The 20,610-nt window shown below is 34.0% G+C and overlaps 1 protein-coding gene across 2 annotated transcripts in view; it reads left to right on the top strand.

Moving 5' to 3' along the window:
- The window catches only part of ORC3 (origin recognition complex subunit 3), an 89,321-nt gene extending 69,252 nt beyond the window's left edge, over positions 1 to 20,069 (top strand). For both annotated transcript variants that reach the window (XM_074310328.1, XM_074310327.1), the window contains exons 14-20: positions 1,142 to 1,275; positions 3,409 to 3,491; positions 4,616 to 4,716; positions 12,563 to 12,704; positions 18,178 to 18,294; positions 19,192 to 19,271; positions 19,795 to 20,069. In XM_074310328.1, coding sequence (XP_074166429.1) covers positions 1,142 to 1,275; positions 3,409 to 3,491; positions 4,616 to 4,716; positions 12,563 to 12,704; positions 18,178 to 18,294; positions 19,192 to 19,271; positions 19,795 to 19,900 — 763 coding nt within the window. In that variant the 3' untranslated portion in view covers positions 19,901 to 20,069. The remainder of the gene's footprint in view (positions 1 to 1,141; positions 1,276 to 3,408; positions 3,492 to 4,615; positions 4,717 to 12,562; positions 12,705 to 18,177; positions 18,295 to 19,191; positions 19,272 to 19,794) is intronic.
- The last annotated feature ends 541 nt before the right edge of the window (positions 20,070 to 20,610 follow it).

The following is a 20,610-nucleotide window of genomic DNA, read 5'->3' as shown; positions in this document are numbered from 1 at the left end:
TTCAATTAAGAATGTAACTGGGCAAGTCACTTAACCCTAATTGCCTCAGCAAAAAAAAAAAAAAAAAGGAAAAGTTCATTGCCTATCCCTATTAGTTTCTGTCATTCATTGTTTATGAATATGGCATTTTTATATTCATATTTCAACTGAGGTAGCCCAAAGCTTTCTTTACAATAATTAACTTGATTTAACATTATTTGGTATTCTTTTTGTTCTAATTTAGTGATATTAATATTGGTCATCAGCATGTCATTAGTAGTTTCTGCACATATTATTCAATTAAGAATGTAACTGGCATAGCTATGTTTCATGGCTTAATAAACAAATCAGGTCAAGGTTATTGACTTGATTGAGGTTGATTCTACTCTTGAGCAAATGCTTTGCCAGAGAAATGTAGAACATTGACACTGGAATGTTTAAGTTTTCAATCCTATTTTGGATCTCATTTGCACTATGGCCTTGGGGAGGCTGCCCTCTTTCCCCATCTCACTAAATAAGAATAGCAATTACAGAGCTCTAGAACTCTTATGAACCATGGGAGGGTCAGTGTTTGTGAAGGATCTTGTGCTTAATACTTTTGGTCTCATTTCAAGTAATTATTCCAGTTCACAAATCTTTTCTACTTAATTTGGTTAAAACATAGAATCAGCTGTTAAAGAATTTCCTCTCACTCTTTCACATTCCTAACTAGCACAGAAGCAGTTTGTTTGCAAATAGATTCTTTGTGAAATCATTGTGACATCACTGTCTGAATAATTAAAGGAATTTGTATTGAAGGAACTTAGTCTTGGACAAATTGTCACAACTTGTTGGCTTGCTTTGAGACTTTTTTCAGTTTTTTCAGATTTGAACATTATCATATGAAGTTTCTCAAACCCTTCTGAAAATCAAATAACTTACCAAAAAGTTTTTCTATGATAAAATCAGTGACTACTAATAAAAAGAATGATGATACTCCTTTTCCTGAGCAGGAAACATTGAGTTGTTAAAAAAAAAAAAAAAAAAGAAAAAGAAAGAAAGAAAGAAAGAAACATTGAGTTGTAGAAATTATGCCTTTCCAAATTTTAAGAAGCATTGCTTTTTTTTGTTTATTAAGTTGCCAGTTGCAATATATCTTCAATCATTGATTCTGCTTTTCTAGGATGCTGGCTAAAGATGAGCTGATGGCCATACTTCAGAAATGTTTAGAGGTTTTTAAATCACCTCCTAGAAAACAGCTTGGGGGCACAGCAGAGAAACTGCAGGAGTTCCTTGTCCAGTTTCAGAAATTAGAAGGTGAGTATGTTATATACTAACAGTTCCATTGGTCATTGTAGTTTCTCTGAGATGACATTATAGAACTCACATTTTGATGGACTGAGATATGAAATCATCTCATGGCCCTGAACCTCAGAAGCAGCTCATAAGTATGCCAAATGTTTCTCCTCCAAAGTTAGCTTAAACAGTGATTATTATCAAAGTACTAAAAATAGACATTTCTGTTCTAGCTGTACAGTTCCTACATTTTGTTTAGAATTTTTTAAAATGAGCAAGACTAATGAAAGAGAAAGTTCACATTTATTATTCCTTTTAAATTTTTCTTTGGCATTTTATTCATTTTTTGTGAATTTTAAAAACATTCTATAAATCATTTGTGAACTTAAAAATTTTATACATATAGTTTTCAAGGCAGCAAGGCTCACTATTATGCTGATTACTGAAATATGCATGTTCCAAATGTCCAAAAATGTTTTTAATATTAATAGTTGAAGCATATATATTTTTTTAATTTTTAATTTAAATTATTTTTTTTTTATTAAAGCTTTTTATTTTTAAAAATATATGCATGGACAATTCTTTAACATTAGCCCTTGTAAAACCTTGTGTTTCAATTTTTCCCCCTTGCCCCAAGCCCTTTCCTAGATGGCAAGTAGTCCAATATATGTTAAACATGGTAGAAATATGTTCAATCCAATACATGCATACATATTTATACAATTATGCCACAGAAGAAAAATCAAATCAAACCAGTAAAAAGAGAGAGAGAAGCAAAATAAAATACAAGCAAACAACTAAGAGTGAAAATGCTGTGTTGTGCATATCTTCTTATATGGGAGTATCCTACCTTTAAAAAAGTTAGTTCAAATTTGAATCTTGACTATAGTCATTTTTAGATGAAATGATTATGACATTGTGTCTTTGAGAAAACCTGATGTCCAAAGTGCAATTAAAAAGTCATGTGGTTTCACTGAGGGAACATTGTTTTTAGAAATTATAAGGCATAAAGCAATCCAAAGTATTTTTAGAAATGAAAGAAATTATTAGATTAAGTGCTTGAAAAGGATGGGATTATGAGAAGTGAAATTGAAATTTTTGAAAGAGTAAAAATGTTACATTTACCAATCTGGATTTAAAATTATGATGAGTTGTTCAGGAGTTCATATCTGACCTATTAATTTAAATATTGAATGAAAATAGAATGCCTTCATTTTGAAAGATTAGAAATATTTATCTACATAATTTTCTTCTATTCCTAAAAATCTTCCACACTGCAACCTAGATTTAAAATTACAGTTGGAGTTTAAAATAGGAGCAGAATCTCATGAATAGCTCATTTATTTTTATTGATCAAATACAGTTTGGGTTGGTTTAAGAATTTTTTGAAGCAAAAAGAATATACTTTATAATATACATATATGCTTGCATTGCATTTTAAAATCAGAAAATATTAACAACTGAATTGAAATTCATTGTTAGAAAACATTGCTGCCTTTTCCCTTCCAATCATTTAAATTAAGCCAAACAAACCTCGTGAGTGTGGTGTTATTAAAATCAAATATGTATTTAAACTAGAGATGGAAGAGAGATTTTGAAAACACAAAGAAGGAGCTTTAGGTTACAATTCCCTCTAGCCCCTGTGCTTTCAGAAGGGTGAGGAGCTTCTTCTGGTTTTTAAACCAAATAATGTTTGAGTAACTTCCTCTTTATATCCTGAGCCTTCTTTGTAGCTAAATCAATTAGATGTAGGCAAATCTAGGCCAGCTTCACCAATTTTCTATTAGAGATACAAAAAGGGCAGGGATTAGCTTTTAGTCATTTACTATTCTGGAATAGTCATAGAAAGTAAATTTGTACTTGTGTCTTTTATTATTTTCATGTAGCATAACTACATGAAAGTGTGTTGTTCTTCCTGTTCTTTTTTAAGTTTTAAGGAACTGAAATTTTTGAAGACTTCTTTGTAGCATAAATTATGTTAAGAATATGTTTATTGAGTTTCACCTTTAAGAGGAAAATCCTGCATCTTGTGGAATTCTGGCCCCTTGCTTCATGAAAAATAACATGACCTTTGATTTAACCTTGATTTAGCAGCACTCTGTTTTAGTTAACTCGGTTGAATTCTTTAAGTGTTGGATGTTGCTTTTGTTCTAGAAACAGAATCTAACGAGGAAGAGAATGGATCAGGATCACAACAGAAAGGACTCCAAAAGACAGACCTCTATCATCTTCAGAAGGTCAGCTTAGTTTCTTATCTACCAGTTACTTCCTGTGACTTAACCTTTTTCAATTAATTGAGTGTTTTAGATTTGTTCTGCATGACTGTTTTCAGTTTTGTTTTAAAACCACAAAACACACTTGCTTTGTAGTTGACTTGTAAACTGAACATCTTGCGTGCCCCACTGCCATACCTAACTCTGAATATAACTAAACATTCTATGCAATTTGCTAGCCAGCAAAAGTGGAAATGTTCCCTGAGAAAATGCAGTCATAAGAAACGTAGTACTAACAAGGGGAAACAAATTAAGTTTCTGCTAGCTAACAAAGAAGGGTAAGTATGATATGTTATATTCATAGATTATACTTACTTATTCACTGTGATCAGACAATCTTGCTAATTCCTACCTCGGCAATCTAAAATGCTTCTGTTTGCTTTATTTTTGCACATGTACCACATCTAAGAGTATTTGTTTTTCAAACAGTTTTGTAGCAAAAATTCAGATGACTACATCTGGGACAAATGATAAGCATTGCTATAATGTAATTGTAAACTTAAAGAAGCATTTACATTTTTGCAGCATAATGCCAAGTTACAACAGTTGTACATGAAAAATCGCATGTAATTTACTGATAAAGTTTTGAGGAAGATTATTCAAATTATAATACAAGAATTTTAAAATGAGATTTAGAATTAAAATGTAGAATACATTCCATTAGTACTTAAGTTGAACTTCTGGTTTGCTTCCTTTAGCTTAATAGGACTCCTGTATAAAACGAAAAATATGTTATGAAAGTTTCTGCCCTGACCTTTGGAACAAGAGCCCTTGCCTTAGAGTATCTTTTTCTGACCTTCCTATCCTGAGAAAGTGATGAGAGCCAAGAGGAAGATTTGCCTGTTCAGACAACTTTTTTTGATCCCTTAGATCATAGTATGCCAGACCTTTCTATCTATCCCTCACTATCTGTAAGTCTGTCTGATTTCATGTTGCTTTCATAATATGTATCCAACTTAGCCTCTTCTGTCCTCCCATCCTTTTTCTACCCCCCTTTTTATGGCTTACTACTGTCTAAACATTATTACTCTCCTTTCTATGGAAATTTCCTAGCCAAGTTATTAGAAAGTGTATTATTTTATCTGTAGTCCTTGTTGGAAATGAAGGAATTAAGAAGTTCAAATAAGAAGCAAACCAAATTTGAAGTACAACGGGACAGAGTTGTGGACTTTATTGACAACTTGGTAAGGTAAGCCTTTTATTGTGCTTCAGAGACCAATATTGGATCCTAGTCTATTATGTCTAGAGACATAGGGGTTAACTGATCCAGTTTAATTTGTAATGTGGACTTGTTTTCAGTTTCTAACATATCCCATCAAATACCATTTCTATTAATTGTTGCCCAAGATCACAAATTTAAATTTGATCCCGTACATCATGATCCTTTTAAAGGAGAAAATAAAATATTCATATACTTTCTAGTAATCAGATATCTAAATTTCAGACCCTTCTATTATTTCAATGGCTCTATTAGAAGTAAATTATGGGTCTAGATCTGGGCATTTAAATTGCTCTTGACAAGGCACAGAAATGAAGCATCATGGTAGTCCCATTTTTCTTCACTTTCTAAAAAGAGCCTATTAGTCTAACTTGTTATGTATGTTAAATGGATGTTGAGAATTATACACTAAAATAAATTTAGAAACCTACTGACTAAATATCATGAATGACTATCACAAACCCTAATCATCATTGTGGTTTGTGATATCATAAAAAGCCAGCTTTTTGTAACTATGTAAAAATATCTCAGGGTTTGTAAATTGCCAAGGACATCCATGTAGGTCTACAGTGAAATTTTGGAATATAGCAAAGAAAAATCTAAGCAGTAGAGGTTTAGAAGAAAATGAGAAATAGCAAGAAATTGCTTTCATCATCCTAGTTGTTGTTTATCATTGTTCATGATATTTAGTAGAGATTGAAAGCCAATAATTGAAGAAAGAGGGAAGAAGAGATGAACTACTAGAAAAATAGCATCCAATTAAAATGGAGGCAAAATAGAGGTATAAAGAATTTATTTCTAATGAGTTACATGTCATTAGTGAAAATGAGAAGTACCATCTCTTAGGATACTTTATTGACATAATTATTGTAGCTGTATGTTGGAGAGAAACTACCATCTATGAAGAAGAGATCTAGAATAACAAAATGTGACAAAAGTAAATAGAACTGTTCCATATAAAAGTGATAAATTGAAGAATGGTAGTAAAATGACCAACTACTGGAAACATCATTTTGTATAATTAATAATTCTCATCCTTATTGTTGGGCCAACACTTTCCTTAAGCCTCTGCCGTTGCTACATCCGAGTTTCTAAAGCAGAATCTTTATAGTTTATCAAGCAGTGATTGTTGTTCATCAGCAAAAAGTGTCTCAAAGACTAGTTTTAAACATCTTAATTGTAGCTTGAACATCTGGCTCTCTTTTTTTCCTGTTCATGCAGCTCCCAAAGGTATAACAGAAACCAACTCAACATCCCTGTCTGTATTCTTAGATATTTAGCTTTCTGAGTTGTTGGAGAATAATCTGCTGTCACCTGGGCTGATACACCTTATTTCCTTTCTATAATTCTTGACCCTTACAAAAGGCAAACTATTATACCACTTGCCCAGCCTGAACCACTGTTGTTCCTGCCATGTGAGGCAGGGCTAGAAGACGCCTGAAAGCAACTAAACTAGGTTTTTCCTGTTTCCACGTGGTATGGAAGGAGGAATAGAAAGAAGCATTTAAAACAACATAACAATTAAGCATGGTTCCAAATACCTAAGTCTTCAGGATGAAATCCCTTTTAAATGAAAAGCGTTATATTGTGCATAAAGGTGCACTAAGAATATATCAGAATGCAGAAGCAGTGCCCATCTTTCCAGTTCCAGCCTCTGTGCTAGTGATAGGCCCACCCCAGCTGAGATGGGGCCAGAGGGTTGATTCTACCAGCTCAGGAGTAAATTGCTGCCAAAAGCAAGCTATGACACCCCCTTCGGTGAGTCATATGGCAGAAAAATGGTTCTCAGACCTGGTAGAGATAATTAGGACTTGACCATATTTGGATCACTTATCTGTCCATCTCTTCCTGTATTACTTTCTGGAGAAATCTTGGTGAGGAACTGTAGCTTAGGTAATTACTAGCTATTTTCTGTTCCAACTGTCTTCAGTGTTTCCTTAAAGATTTTCCTCATTAATATCAGTTCCAGAGCAAAAGTCATTATTCTCCACGTGTGAGGTCTTGTCTCATTCATTGTGCTCTTTAGAAAAGAGACATTTAATAAACATTAATCATTGGGGCATGTTAGATATGTAACTCACCAACTAGTTAACAGTTGGGTCTTCCCAAGGTCAGCTGAAGAAGTTTGATACTGGATTTTAATATATTTTCTACAATGCCTGTCCTCTTTTAGCTTTCACTTTTTCCTGTATCTTAAAAACTGTTTCATGGGAGATTCATACTGATTTTTCCTAACAAGTATTTTATGACTCTTCTATTTTCACCCAGTTTTGAAAAAACATTTGTTATTCCTTTCAGAAGATGTTTCCCTGTATTTAATGTTGCTCAGTGGAACTATACAGCTTACTCAGATCTTTAAAGTTCTTTCCTCAGAAGAATTTTTTCAGCCCCATGCTTTCCTTACTTGTAGTATAGCCAAATTAATTAGCAAAGAAAGTAACTAAATCTTTTTTTTTTCTTTTGCAGAATCATTTATAGTGCTAGTGAAGATAGAATTTTATAGTATCATGAGGATATTCTAGATTCACTAGTATTACAGCCAGACTTCTTCACAAGAGTACCTGAGGATTAAATCATTGATGTTTATTAAGATTTGGATAGACTGCTCTATAAATAATACAAAAGGCTCCCAACCTTTCTTGAACTACTTTTTAGCAGAAAATAGAGTTGGGAATGGAAACTGCTACATGTCAAATTATCGGTGGTGGTGGGTTTATTTGTTTTTGTTTTTTTAAATCATAATCTTCAGTTCCCAGTTTTTGATGATACTAAGTCCAGTATTTTCAGCACCACTCTAAGGAAAACTTAGTAGAATTCTCTACAGAATTCTGACCTAAATATAAATTCAAAAGCAGGCATTATAATGACCCAATTCTAGCATATGCATCAAACTATTTTCACTTAGATTCAGTTGTAGTGGTGTGTTCCCACCCAAGTTGTTTTCTTCTGCTGTGCAAAAGGAAATTCTGACGTGGTTGTTTTGTTTCTCTTTGTTGTTTCAACTGCTGCAGTTGAGCTCTGGCACACTAAAGGCAAACACTTGATGTTACCCATGATGTGGTTTATTTGAGGATAGCAAAAAAAACTCCTTTGTGCCAAGGATGATAAATTACTTGCAGTTACATATGCTAAAAGTAGAAATTTTATAAATGGAGAATTTGATGGTAGCCCAAGCATAATTAAAAGTAACATACCTTTTCAGGTGATATCTTGCGTTTCTGAAATTCTTACATTTACTGAAGCTGACTATGTGGGTGTCATTATTTTCCCACCAACTTGCTGTATGCTTGAAGTAATGATAATGACTTCAACAAAATGCAAATTCTAGTTTAAAGTTCTCTCAGTAGTAGCTTTGAGTAATAAGTTTAAAAGTTAATATATATGTTTGATGTGGAAAAGAAATGCTTATAAGCAGAAGAGAAACTGCAGAAAAGCATTTTATTAAATTAGTAAGTGATGTCATGCCTTTAGATAAGTGAAATTAGAAAGGCAATTGTTTAAGTAATTAAAAAATTTAGTAGGATAACCAGATTGCAGTGAGAGGGACTGGAGAGAAGATGGGGAGATACAAACATTTATAGATAGACTATGTCCTAGGCACAGTGCTAAGGGCCTTAAAAATCTTATCTCATTTGATCCTTACAAGAAACCTGAGAAGGTAGGTACTATTATTATCTTCATTTTACAGAGGAGGGAATGGAGGCAATCATGTTAATTGCCCAGGGTTACATAGTTCATATATATCTCAGGTTATCCTGGCGTCAGGTCCTGTGCTTTATCTGCTGTGCTACCCATCTATTCTTGGTAAATTTTAAGTAATGATAACACATCTAGTCTGACTAAATATATTTTTACTCCTATAGTTCTTCTAAAAGTCACTTGTTTGTTCTGCAAAATGCATTTTACCTTAAAAACAATGTTATTTGATGGAAATAAATCCAATAAATACTTATTAAGCACCTACTATATTCTAGGTATTTGTGATTTAGAAGTAATGAATTCTACTTTCAAAAAGCTATAGCCTAATTGGAGTGGGTGAACATGTACACAAATTATTATTTTGTAAGGCAGAAAAGTGAGAAGCAGAAATGCAATTAAAATACTGCAAGTAATATAAATAGTAAGAAATCATTTTCCACTGTAACAGATAGGAAAGGCTTCATAAATTAATGAAGAATCTATTAAATGCTTACTGTGTACTAAGTTCTGGGGAGATAAATGGAAAATGGGACAGTCCCTATTCTCAAGGAGCTCACATTCTAATGAGGGAGACAATATATATGAAAGTTTTCAAGTGCAAGTGAAATGAAAATGTCCCATGGTCTTTAGGGTACAGTGGCAAAGCAAATTGTAATGCCTCTTCTATAATAACATTTGGACTGATACAAATATCATAAAGTGGTTTCTGGTGTTGAACCATTGGATAAGACCAAGTATTTGATGGCAAGAGTTTTATTTTCTGAGTATTCAGCAGCTGTGGTTGTAGCACCAGGAGGAACAGTTTCTGTGTTTCTACTGGTCCTGTGCTGTTAATATAAGAATTTGAGGGAAGGGGGAGATCATGATGCTAACAGTAGATTGATTTGCCTAGTGTAAGCTGTCTTGTGTCATTCCCTAAGGGTGCTTTGGTGCTTCAGGTAGACTGACTTGTCTGCCCTGTATGCAGCAGTTGGTTATCAGTTAGTTGATAAGGATGGCTGGTCCCCTTCACATGAGTTGCTTTTCCAGATGATAGCTGTGAGGGCTGGTTTGGAAACAAGAATAGTGTTCTGTGGCATGCTGCCACTTTCAGGGCTTTTGTGCCTATTTGTGGGTTGGTAATAGCTAGTCATCAGGTGACACTAGTGGTGATAGACTTCCCTTTCACAATGACTTCTCCTCTTAGTGGTGGCTGAGAAAAGGATAGGGGAGGCTGGGTTTGAAATAGAACTGGTGTTTTGGGAGGGCATTGCTTTTCCCAAAGTCTCTGGGCTTAAGGTTCTTGAGCTGTCTTCAGCAGGGTCTGAAAGGACTTGATAGTCAAGAAAGAATTGGTATTGGTAGTTAGGATATCTTTGTTGTTTTACCTAGACTGTCTTGACTGCCCTTGCAATTAGTGGGAATAGTTGGCCCCTTCTCTATGGGAATGGCTTCCCTGAATGATGGCTGTGAGAGATGAGCTGGAAGCTTGGAGGTAGCATCTGAGATGTGAGACTTTGAATGCAAGTAGGGATTTTCAGCTGTTGAGGAGATGGGGAAAATAAGGACAGAGTTCTTCACAGTGATGGATGACCATGTGACCAAAGGTACAGAAGTTCGTGAAGGTAAGCTTGAGAAATAAGGAGTAGTAGGGAGTCTAGTTTGACTCATAAATAAAAATAGGATAAGATAAGAATGGGAAGATAAATTGGAGATAGATTGTGAGAGTTTGTCCTTGATTTATTAGAAAATAGAATATTATTTAAAGGATCAGTGAAATGTTCAAAATGTTATATTAGAAAGATTATTCCGGCAGTTGGGTGAAGTATGGATTAGAGAAAGGATAAATAGGAAGATGATGACAAACTTGAGAGATATTGTGGAAGTAGAGTCAACAAGACTTGTAAACTGATTGAATAAGGGGGTGAATAAGAATGAGGAGTAATTGGAAGTATGGCAGAGATGGTGAAGGAATGAATTTGGAGAATAATGTTTAAAGGCTACAAGATAAGATTGTAGCTTGAGTGGACATATAGATTTAGGGAATATTTGTTGTTTATTTGTTTTTAAAAATGGGGAGACCTTAGAATAGTAGTAGGCTGAGGGAAAAGATACAAAAGAAAGGGAGAAACTAAACATACATAAGAGTAAGGGGATTTCATTGATGGAGCAAAACAAGGGGAGATATTAGAAGGAATGGAATCAAGGATATAGGGGATTCATAGGAGTTTGAGTCTTAATGAGTTCAAAGGTCTCTCCTCAGCCTGAGAATAAAGGAGGGGAAAGGAAGGAGTTGAGGTCTTGAGGAGAGAAGAGAAAGTTTGGAAGTATGAGGAATATAATTGGGAATCTTTGAGTTAAATAAAAGAATCAACATATAATAGTATTGTCCAGTTGAGCTAAAATAGCATAAATTGATAGTTGGTCCAATCAACATGATTTTATTCAGCTGCTTTTGGACAATAGGATTAGGAGAGAAAAAAGTTAAGTGGATTTGCAGATCTTAAGAATGAAAACCCTAGAGGGACACAAGGGCAAGAAATATCAGGGTTGAGGGAAAGATCATAATAGAAATGACTGATTTTATAGGGTAAAAGATGGGCAAGGTAGTAAATGAGGTTATATATAAAGAGGAAAAGGAGAAATAAAGAAATAAAAGGTCATAGTAAAGGTAACTACACATAGGAAAAGATAGAGAAATAGTCTTTTAGAAAGATGTATGCAGAAGTTTACAGTGGTGATCACTCAGGGGACTGATGTACATTGGAGGTGAAGGTCATGTTCATATATTTAGTGACAGTTTACTCCTGCAAAGTAGCTACAAAATTTCATCAATTCTTAAAGTATTAACATAAAGTAACCATCATTTTATAGATATTTCTACGGGAAAAATGCTTTCAGGCTTCCAACTTAGAATACTAAAAACATCTTTGCCTTCTCCCTTATTCTCACTCCCAGGGTCTCAGCTATAATTAGTAGTGATTCCTGTGGGTCCAGCATAGGGAAAGCAAGTAAACTTCAGGACTTTTCTGCACTAAAGATTGGGGTTAGTATCTGTTAGATACTGCCTATTTTCTGGAAAGAAACTGATACAGGTTTTTCTTGCTGCCAAAATATTTCCTCCTTGCCCACAGGATTGAGCAAGGCCCATGATCTTTCTTTATGAAGGGATGGGTTTTTAATGCTTTAAACAAGTTAGGAAATATGACCTTGTTACCCCAACCTCTGACCTATCTCTCTCATTCCAACTTGGGTTCTGTGATAGCCTCTCAAGTCTTCCAGATGGAGTAATGTTCATATCTTGGCACAGTCCAACTTATATGTACATGTGTAGAACATGCTTTCAAATGACTTTTAAATTAATAGATTTTATTGACATTTCCTAATATATAGTTTAATTAAGGATATAGGGATCTCTAAAATGTGGCTCAGTATCTACTTCTAAAAACATTTATTAAAAATTTAAGGATGAGGAATTCTAATTTGCATTAATGTGAGATGATACATTTTTCTTTAAATCATTTTTAAAAAATTTATATCTTTAAATCCAAAATGTATGAAAAGCCCCAGTATATGATTTTTTAAGGACATATCATATAAACACTAGACTGTGTTTCAAAAAAATTTCATTCCAAGAATTAATACATATCATTACTAAGCAGTGAGTTAAATGTTTACTTTCTGAAAGCTTTTTTGAATTCATTTAGTAAATTTCTTTTAAAGAAAAAAATAAAGCTTGTAAGTTTCAGAACAAATTACTTGTGCCATTTTTCTCCTGGAGACTTAATTTTAAATTTAAAAATATATTGTCTTGTTATCATTAAAGATGTGAAATATTACTTGAAAAACACAATTATTACTACTTATGAATTTTTGCAAACCATTTCACTTCTCTAAGTATCAGTTTCCTTTCTGTAAAGTGGTTGGAGGAGTGGCACAGAAGTTGATTACTGAGGTCCCTTCAACCTTTAAGTTTATGATCACCCCCCCCCAAAAAAAATGAGCAGCACAAAATTAGTTTTTACTATGTATTTTTAGTTTTTAAAAATAATAAACTGATGAATAATAGCAGTTGAAAGACTTTTTGATTTGGAAAATTTCTATTCTAAAAGTTGGTGTCTCATTTTGACTGTTTCAGGAAATATCTGTTACCTCCAGACACGCAGACTTTATATGAAGTGGTGTATTTCACTGGGGCTCACATACTGCGTGAGCACTTGAATGCTGCTCCCCGAATTGCTCTTCATACTGCACTCAACAATCCTTATCATTATCTGAAGGTAGGAAGTGAGTTCCTAAGAGAAACTGTGTCTTAACTGAGAACAATAACTTTGATTGGTGCTATGCTCTACAGTAATGCATTCTATATTAATTGACATAAAACCTATTAGGATTGCTATTCTAAATCCGGGGTTCTCAAACTACCGCCTGCGGGCCAGATGCCGCTGCTGAGGACATTTATGCGGCCTGTCTGGTTATGGCAAATGGGCTGAGGGGCGGAGACAGAATGAGTTTTTGTTTTTACTATAGTCCAGCTCTCCAACGGTCTGAGGGACAGTGAACTAGCCCCCTATTTTAAAAGTTTGAGGACCACTGTAATCTAAAATATGTATTTATTCTCAATGAACATTTAGAAATTTTTTTCTTTAGAAATCTTATGAATTGGATTTTTAGTTCATAAGTCACAGTTGATATTATTACTAAAGAAAGACAACCACAGCATTAACAACTGCTAAACTATGCCTCCTTTCTCGGTTCTGTAAAATATTTATGAAATTTTTATGATTGGTTCAAACAGGTATCAATGAAAGATTTTCTATAGCAGATCACATCCTCATCATACAATGACAGAAAAAGAATGCAAGGCTGCACTGGGACTTTTATTTGCAAATTACAAAAGAGCATTTGGTTAAAGTAAAATATCCCTGACAAAGTATCATACAAAATTTCTTTACTGGTACAAGTAAAGATAACTTGTGCATTGATCCTTACTATGTGTTCACCAATGTCACAGAAAGGATAGACTGTTAAAAACCTAATTGGAAGAGGGATTCACAAAGATGGGAGGTTCACCAAATTACTTTGAAATCTCAAAACACTAGTAAGTCTCCTCACTAGATGTCACTAAAACAAGAGGTCAGCTTAATTATACAACAGAACCAATTGGATGAAGAATATATTACCCAAATAATAGTATGCCAATGGTTGGACAAATGCGTGGGGGGAGAAGAAATGGTAGGGGAGTAGTAAGAGTGATATGAAAGTATTGGGGATTGTCCAGATTGTCCATCAAGCTGGACAAAGAAATGAAAGACTGAATTGCTTTTGAGAAATTGTGCATTCTCCTTGAAGTTCCCAAGTTATTTCCTACTACCAGTGAATGTGTTATCAGTATTCTCTTGGTGGTGCTATATGGCTGAGATTTATAAATACCAGTATCTCAGAAGAATTAAATTTTAGTTAATTAAAGATGTATTAGAGGGGCAGCTAGGTGGTGCAGTGGATAGAGCACCAGCCTTGAATTCAGGAGGACCCGAGTTCAAATGTGGTCTCAGACACTTAAGACTTCCTAGCTGTGTGACCCTGGGCAAGTTACTTAACCCCAGCGGGGGAGGGGGGGAGATGTATTAGAACATACAAGATGAATGTGAATAGGATGCAACAAATGACTAACCATGATTTGTATTTAAGAATTGTGTCTAAAAAAAAATCATCAAATGCATGTATGTCTGAAAAAGGTATTTCAGTCATATTCTAAGAGTAAATGATAGCAAATGAAAAAAACCAAGACGCCTGCTACACTGGACAGAGCATTGATTGGAAGGACACAAATAAAAAGGGCACATGATGAGAAAATGTGGATAAATTTAAATCTGTATATGTGCAAGGAGTGTTCACCCTAATGAGTCACTTAATCCATTCGAGTATCCAAGATTCCCTCTACATTTAGAAGTTTAGCCATAAATGGGGAGGAGGATTGCAACAAGATGAAACAGAAAGGTCAAAAAAAAGCCTTTTTAAAAACTAGAAATACCTAATAGGTTTGTTGGCAGAAAGTAAAAATCACTGGTGAGGAAGTTAACAAAGACACACTGGCATAGGTAGGGATGACTGCTATTCCTACTATTATTGACTATTAGGATTGGAAAGGGACCTTAGAGAAAATATGATCCAAACATTTCATTAACCATGCTCAGAGAGGCTAAGATACCTACCCATAAGGTAAATAGGTAGTTTATCGGACTGAGCCCAAATTAAGATCCAAAGAGATCTAAATTCAAATCCTGCCACTTACTCTGGGTGACTCTGGGGAAATCACCTAAATTTTGTTTGCCACAGTTTCCTCAACTTAAAATGGGGATAATATCGACTACCTCAAAGAATTAATGTTGTAAACACAAATCCAAGTCTTCTACTTCTTGGTCCAACATGCTTCCCACTATGCCAGGTGGAATAGAGTCTGTCCACAAGTGCTCCTGGCTACAGATAAAGGGATAAGGAGTAGGTAACACTATTCCTCTGAGACGGAAAAGGAAAAAGAATTTAGAAGTATGGAGGAATTGAGGGAGCTTCTCATGAAAAACTTGTCTTGCACACATGGGTATGTAGGAGAGGAAATGTGAATATATACATGAAGTAGGAATAGATTTTGGACATAATTGAATTATTTTTACCAAAACTTCTTTTTCTAAGGTCAAAAATGATCTCTTGTCAAATAAATTTCTTCAGTCCTCTTCTTTCATTTGTCTATTGTCTATTCCCTGCTGATTGCTTCCCCTTTGAGGTACTGCTTCAGCACTTTACATTGTATTCTCTGCTAAGATTCATAGTGTTTGTTAAGTTAATTAACTGCTACTGCATTTTGATCATAAGATGAAGTAAATAAAAAACGGTCACTTTCAGCCCCAATACTTGTAAATTCTGCACAGTCTAAATTTCTTTAGATAAAATCTGATCTAAAGCACTTTAGATAAGAATCTAGACACCAGCACTGGTTGTCTAGGAATTCAAAGATGAAATGTTTCCATAGGTTTGTAGCCATGTAATAGGCAACATGACATAATAGAAAGAGCTGGATTTGAGTCTTGGCTCTGAAAGCTCATGACCCGCTTTATCTTAGCCTCAGTTTCTTTATTTTTAAATGAAGATAGTTACATTCCCTGACTTAACAGTTGTTATATGAGAAAAGCATATTGTTAAATGTAAAATATTATTTGCATGGTTATTCATGTTGAATTTTGCACAGATGTCATTTTGTTCTCAAAAGGCAGACCCATATCTGACTTTTAAAAATTGGCCAGCAGTACCCAAGGGGTAGTGTTATAATTGCCGCACACTGCAGGAAATTTGAATTCTTGTTCTTGATTTCCCAACATGAGATATGTCAGGAAAGCAGTAGCCACAGAGAGGAACTTAATTCTGATTAACAACAGATCCATTTAAGTTTCATTGTCCCAGGTTTAGCAAGAAAACAATCAGTGCTACCCCAAGTTTCTAATAGAGGAAGTAAACAAGATTTCAAAATATTTTCCCTCTTCCTCTGCTTTTAACAAATATGACTCTGTAGTGCCTGACTACCACTGTCACAAACACACTTTTAAAAAAGAAGCCTATGACAAAGTATTTTGGATCTAGCCTCATTTAGTTCCAATGTATTTCCATTCCAATAAGGATTCAAACACTTTTGTTTTCTCTAAATATACACTGTAAGATACCATGCTGATCTTTTCTCTCAGGATTAGATGGCAGCAAGTGCTACATCTTTAAAAACACAAGTTTCTTGCACTATTTCCTTAAATTAACAGTACTATAATCTAAGGATACAATTTATGATTTTGTCATGTCCATATAAAACAAAAGTATCATTCTGCTGGATTTAGTTACTTTCATGATAAACCTTATTTCTGGCAGACTTCCTTACTATTAAAGTCAATAGAAGTACATGTAGAGATTTACATTTTTAAGGTCAACTTCTTTGTGAATAGGCTTTTCTCTTGTTTTGAGTGTTTTGCATAAATAAAACAAAGCCAGTTTTCTTATGACTTTAAAATGGCTACTATATGCTTTTCTATTTGTATTTGATTATGTATTAGCCTCTCAATCTACTCCTTATCTCTAAAATGTTGATGCTTCCAAAGTTCTACACCAAACAAATCTAAAGTATACCTAAATGGTATAGTGTATGTGTGACTTTGGACAAGTCACTTAATTTCTCTGGGCCTTGGCTCCAGATCTGTAAAATGAGAGGATTAAACTAGATGGCCTCTATCATCCCTTCCAGTTCTATGATTCTATAGCACTTACTTGAGAATCATTGCAAAAGAAGCTAGATAGAGATCATTATAGACTTCAACAAAGATACTGTATGAGGATGTATTCTGATGGAATCTTCGACAAAGAGATCTAATTCAGATCCAGTTGATCAATGATGGACAGAATCAGCTACACTCAGAGAAGGAACACTGGGAAATGAGCGTAAACTGCATTTTTGTTTCTCTTCCAAGGTTATTTTTACCTTCTGAATCCAATTCTTCCTGTGCAAAAAAAAAAAAAAAAAAAAATTGGTTCTGCACACATATATTGTATCTAGGATATACTATAACATTTAACATGAATGAGAATGCCTGTCATCTAGGGGAGGGGGTGGAAGGAAGGAGGGGAAAATTGAGCACAGAAGGGAGTGGCAAGGGATAATGTAAAAAATTAACATGCATATGTACTGTCAAAAAAAAAAAGTTAAAATAAATTAATTAATTAAAAAAAAAGAAGCTAGATAAACAGAACCAGATGGAAAATATCTCAGATACTATAACAATGTAGGTGAAAAGCACATATTTGATCTAAAAAGAAACTAGACTCAAATAATTAAAAAATCAGTAACTCAAGAAAACAGTTAATGAAACAAACCTACCTTCTCAAAGCAGAGGTGAAGGACAATACAGAATATTGCCTTTATTATCTATCTGCTGTCACCTCAGGTTGGTTTTCCTTATTTTTTTTTTTTTTTTAAGGCGGGTTCAGTTCCCTGAGGACGCAGTCCTATAGGAGGAGAGGGGAAGAAATGACTGATACAAAGATGCCTTGTTTTGTTTTTCCTTTTCATATAAATAATAGAAATACTAGAGAAGGGGGGGAGCGCTGGATTTGGAGTCAGAGGAAGTACATATAAAAAATAACCTTCAGCTTGTCACTTCACTTCCCTCATCTGAAATATGAAGAGAAATGGTTTAAATGATCTATAAGACCCCCTGGATTGCTGTCTTCCTTATAATGAAGGACTTAGCTTTTTGACCTTTATGGATTTGATCCAACAAATTTCAGCCATCTCTTTAAGAAGACTTCATATCTAACTGGAACTTTCATTTAGTATTCAGTTATGCATATGGCTGTTAGAATTATGGAAATGAGATTTTTTAATTGAAAATTAAAAAGAAAATCCATTTAAAATATAATAATGCAATTAACACTTTCCCAGTAATTATTGATCATGAAAGTAAGAAAGAAACAAGTATTGTGCTTGTCTCTTGATCCTGAGAACAGTCTTCAAAAACAAATGTCACCAAGGTCCTAATAGGAAAGAATGTGCAGTATTAGATATTGAGGTTATAACTGTAACTTCACCCAAATAATGTAGCATATTGAACAACCAAAAGATACTTTTTAAAAAATGTTCATTTTACTGCAACTCATTAGATTCTAATTTTGCTTCTTACCAACTATAAGAAAAGCAATCATAATTTATATTATTTTTAGAATCAGGCTCTGAAAAGTGAAGATGACTCCATTCCAAATGTAGCACCTGACATCTGCATAGCTTATAAACTTCATCTGGAATGTAGTAGGCTCATCAACCTCGTGGACTGGTCAGAGGTATGTTTTTTAGGAGAATAAGCTATGTATGATCTATTTATTTAGTCATATGTGACCACTTTTTTTTTTTTAAATGTTTTAATTGCATTGGTTCTTGAGAATCCACATTTGTTCTTTAAATGTTCTTTATTTCTATTTTTGAAAATCTAAGTCCCTTCTTAATAATTTTTTTGTCACAATAAAAGAACAAAACATACTTTGATATAAAAGCATATATATATATGTAGATTACAAATTGAGAAATACTGGATTCAGAGAGTTCTTGACATGGCCCTAGATAACTGTTTCTTTTCTAAGAGATATAACACTATATAGTAATAATACTGTTCCTTCCTCAGATAGTACTTTGAGGATTAAGATACTTGTTTCACTGATGCCATAGAATGATGTGTGTTATTGTGTTACTTTCAGTGAAAAAGTTGTTTTCTAGACAGCTTTCTAAAGGCATGCCTTCAGCCATGCCTTTGTTGGGGAAGTTATGGAAAGGTTTCCATAACTCCAAAGGGCCACTTTTTATTGGAACTTAGAGAAAGTTGGAGAAGAGGGGAAAGAGTTACTTAGTTTTTTCCTTGAGCCTCTAATTTTTGCTCTTCTTTATCACATGTTCAGATTTTTGAAACTTGTAAGCATAACTAGGGTTAGCATGGCATCAACTTATTATATATGATAGATTTTAAATGTTTCGGATTTCTTGTAAGAATGTAAGAATAAAGGGCATTTTGATGAGAACAAAGAATTATGTGTACATACAGATCAACAGCATTATGTGTCCTGCTCAACTGGGGGATATTGGAAAAAAAGGACAAGACACAAATATGTACACTCCATATGTGCAGAATATTTGGCAAGCCTAAAAATATTCAAAGTATTAAGTTCTATGTTTGGTCCCTTCAAAAGGCTTTTGCAACAGTGGTAACAGCTGCTGAAGAAACAGATCCAAATTCCACAGCCTCAGAAGAGATAAAGGAAATTATCCAGTATCCTTTTATATAGTTTTGCACCATTCAGATACACATGACTTACCAGAATGTCAATTTCCCAAATCTTCACTGAGAATTTTTAAAAGCAAACACTCTTGAACTAGATCTAATAACTGAATTTTTAGTAGCTAAAATTTGTGCTGAATTTCTACTTTGGAAATAAGTCAGAAATATAATACTGGGTATTATATGTGCATGCATGTACACACATACACAGCCACATTGTACAACGTAAACTACTTTTTTTACATCCACCCAAAATGGAATGTCTGACAGTTATCTGAGTCCTTGTTTTTTATATAATCTGTTAATGTTTTAGGAAAATTAGAAATGCTATTTTTTGTCACTTGCAAAAGCTGGAGAGTTTCAGTTAGGACTTATTTTGTTTCTCCCTATTTCCTTTCTGTAGTAATAAGTTCTATTTGAATACATTTTATTACTCCCCATTCTCCTTTCATTTGACATACTAAAATCAGAGCAGAATCATGATTTGGTGACTTTCCTTAGCTTTTGTCTTCAGTGCTCGATTTATCAGAGCTGTATCTGAACTAGAACTTTTAGGATTTATAAAGCCTACCAAACAGAAGACTGATCATGTAGCAAGACTGACTTGGGGAGGCTGTTAGAAGGCAAGTCAACAAAGCCAGAAGAGCAGCATTGACTGTTTTGTTCTCCTATGCCATGGCATGTTTTTTTTTTTTTTTTTTTTTTTTTTAAGTCATTACAATATTATGAATCAGTCTCTTGTGTACTTATGAATTATGTGATATAATAAAATCCTTTGACTAATGTAAATTGTTCACTTACTGCAGTTGGTTTAACACAGCTTACTCTCCTCTTCTTCCCCATTCCCCAGCACTTGTTAAACTGTTTTTAGTAAGTTGTGCAATGATTGGCTATCACACAAGCTTCTCATCATCTATGAATCTTCAAAAAAAGTTTTTAATTAGCTAATCCTGGAAGCTACATAATTTTTTATTTTTATGGGCATGGAAACTGAGAAAATAGAACTTAGTTTTTCTTTATTAGAGGAGATTCAAGATAAATAAATTCCCTCCACCAATGCAAATACAGCTTATACAATTAGAATGTAAATTCCTTTAGGGCAGAAACTGAAGCATTTCTGCTTGGTAGTATGTGCTTAATACTTATTATTTAAAATCTTAAAGAGAAATGCCTGGAACACTTAGAAGTTAAATGATTTTGCTCACTGTCATAGAGTCAGTATTGAGACATATTTGAGTCTAGTTCTTTATCCACCATAGAATACTGTCTCTCCCTTCTATAAGAGAAAATATTAGAAGATTTCATGAACAACGGATTTAAGGGTCTTTAT

This window comes from Sminthopsis crassicaudata, chromosome 4, assembly GCF_048593235.1.
Source record: "Sminthopsis crassicaudata isolate SCR6 chromosome 4, ASM4859323v1, whole genome shotgun sequence".
NCBI classification, from domain to species: domain Eukaryota; kingdom Metazoa; phylum Chordata; class Mammalia; order Dasyuromorphia; family Dasyuridae; genus Sminthopsis; species Sminthopsis crassicaudata.
Note: the sequence above shows the minus strand (reverse complement) of the source record. Positions and strands in the feature narration are given on the sequence as shown.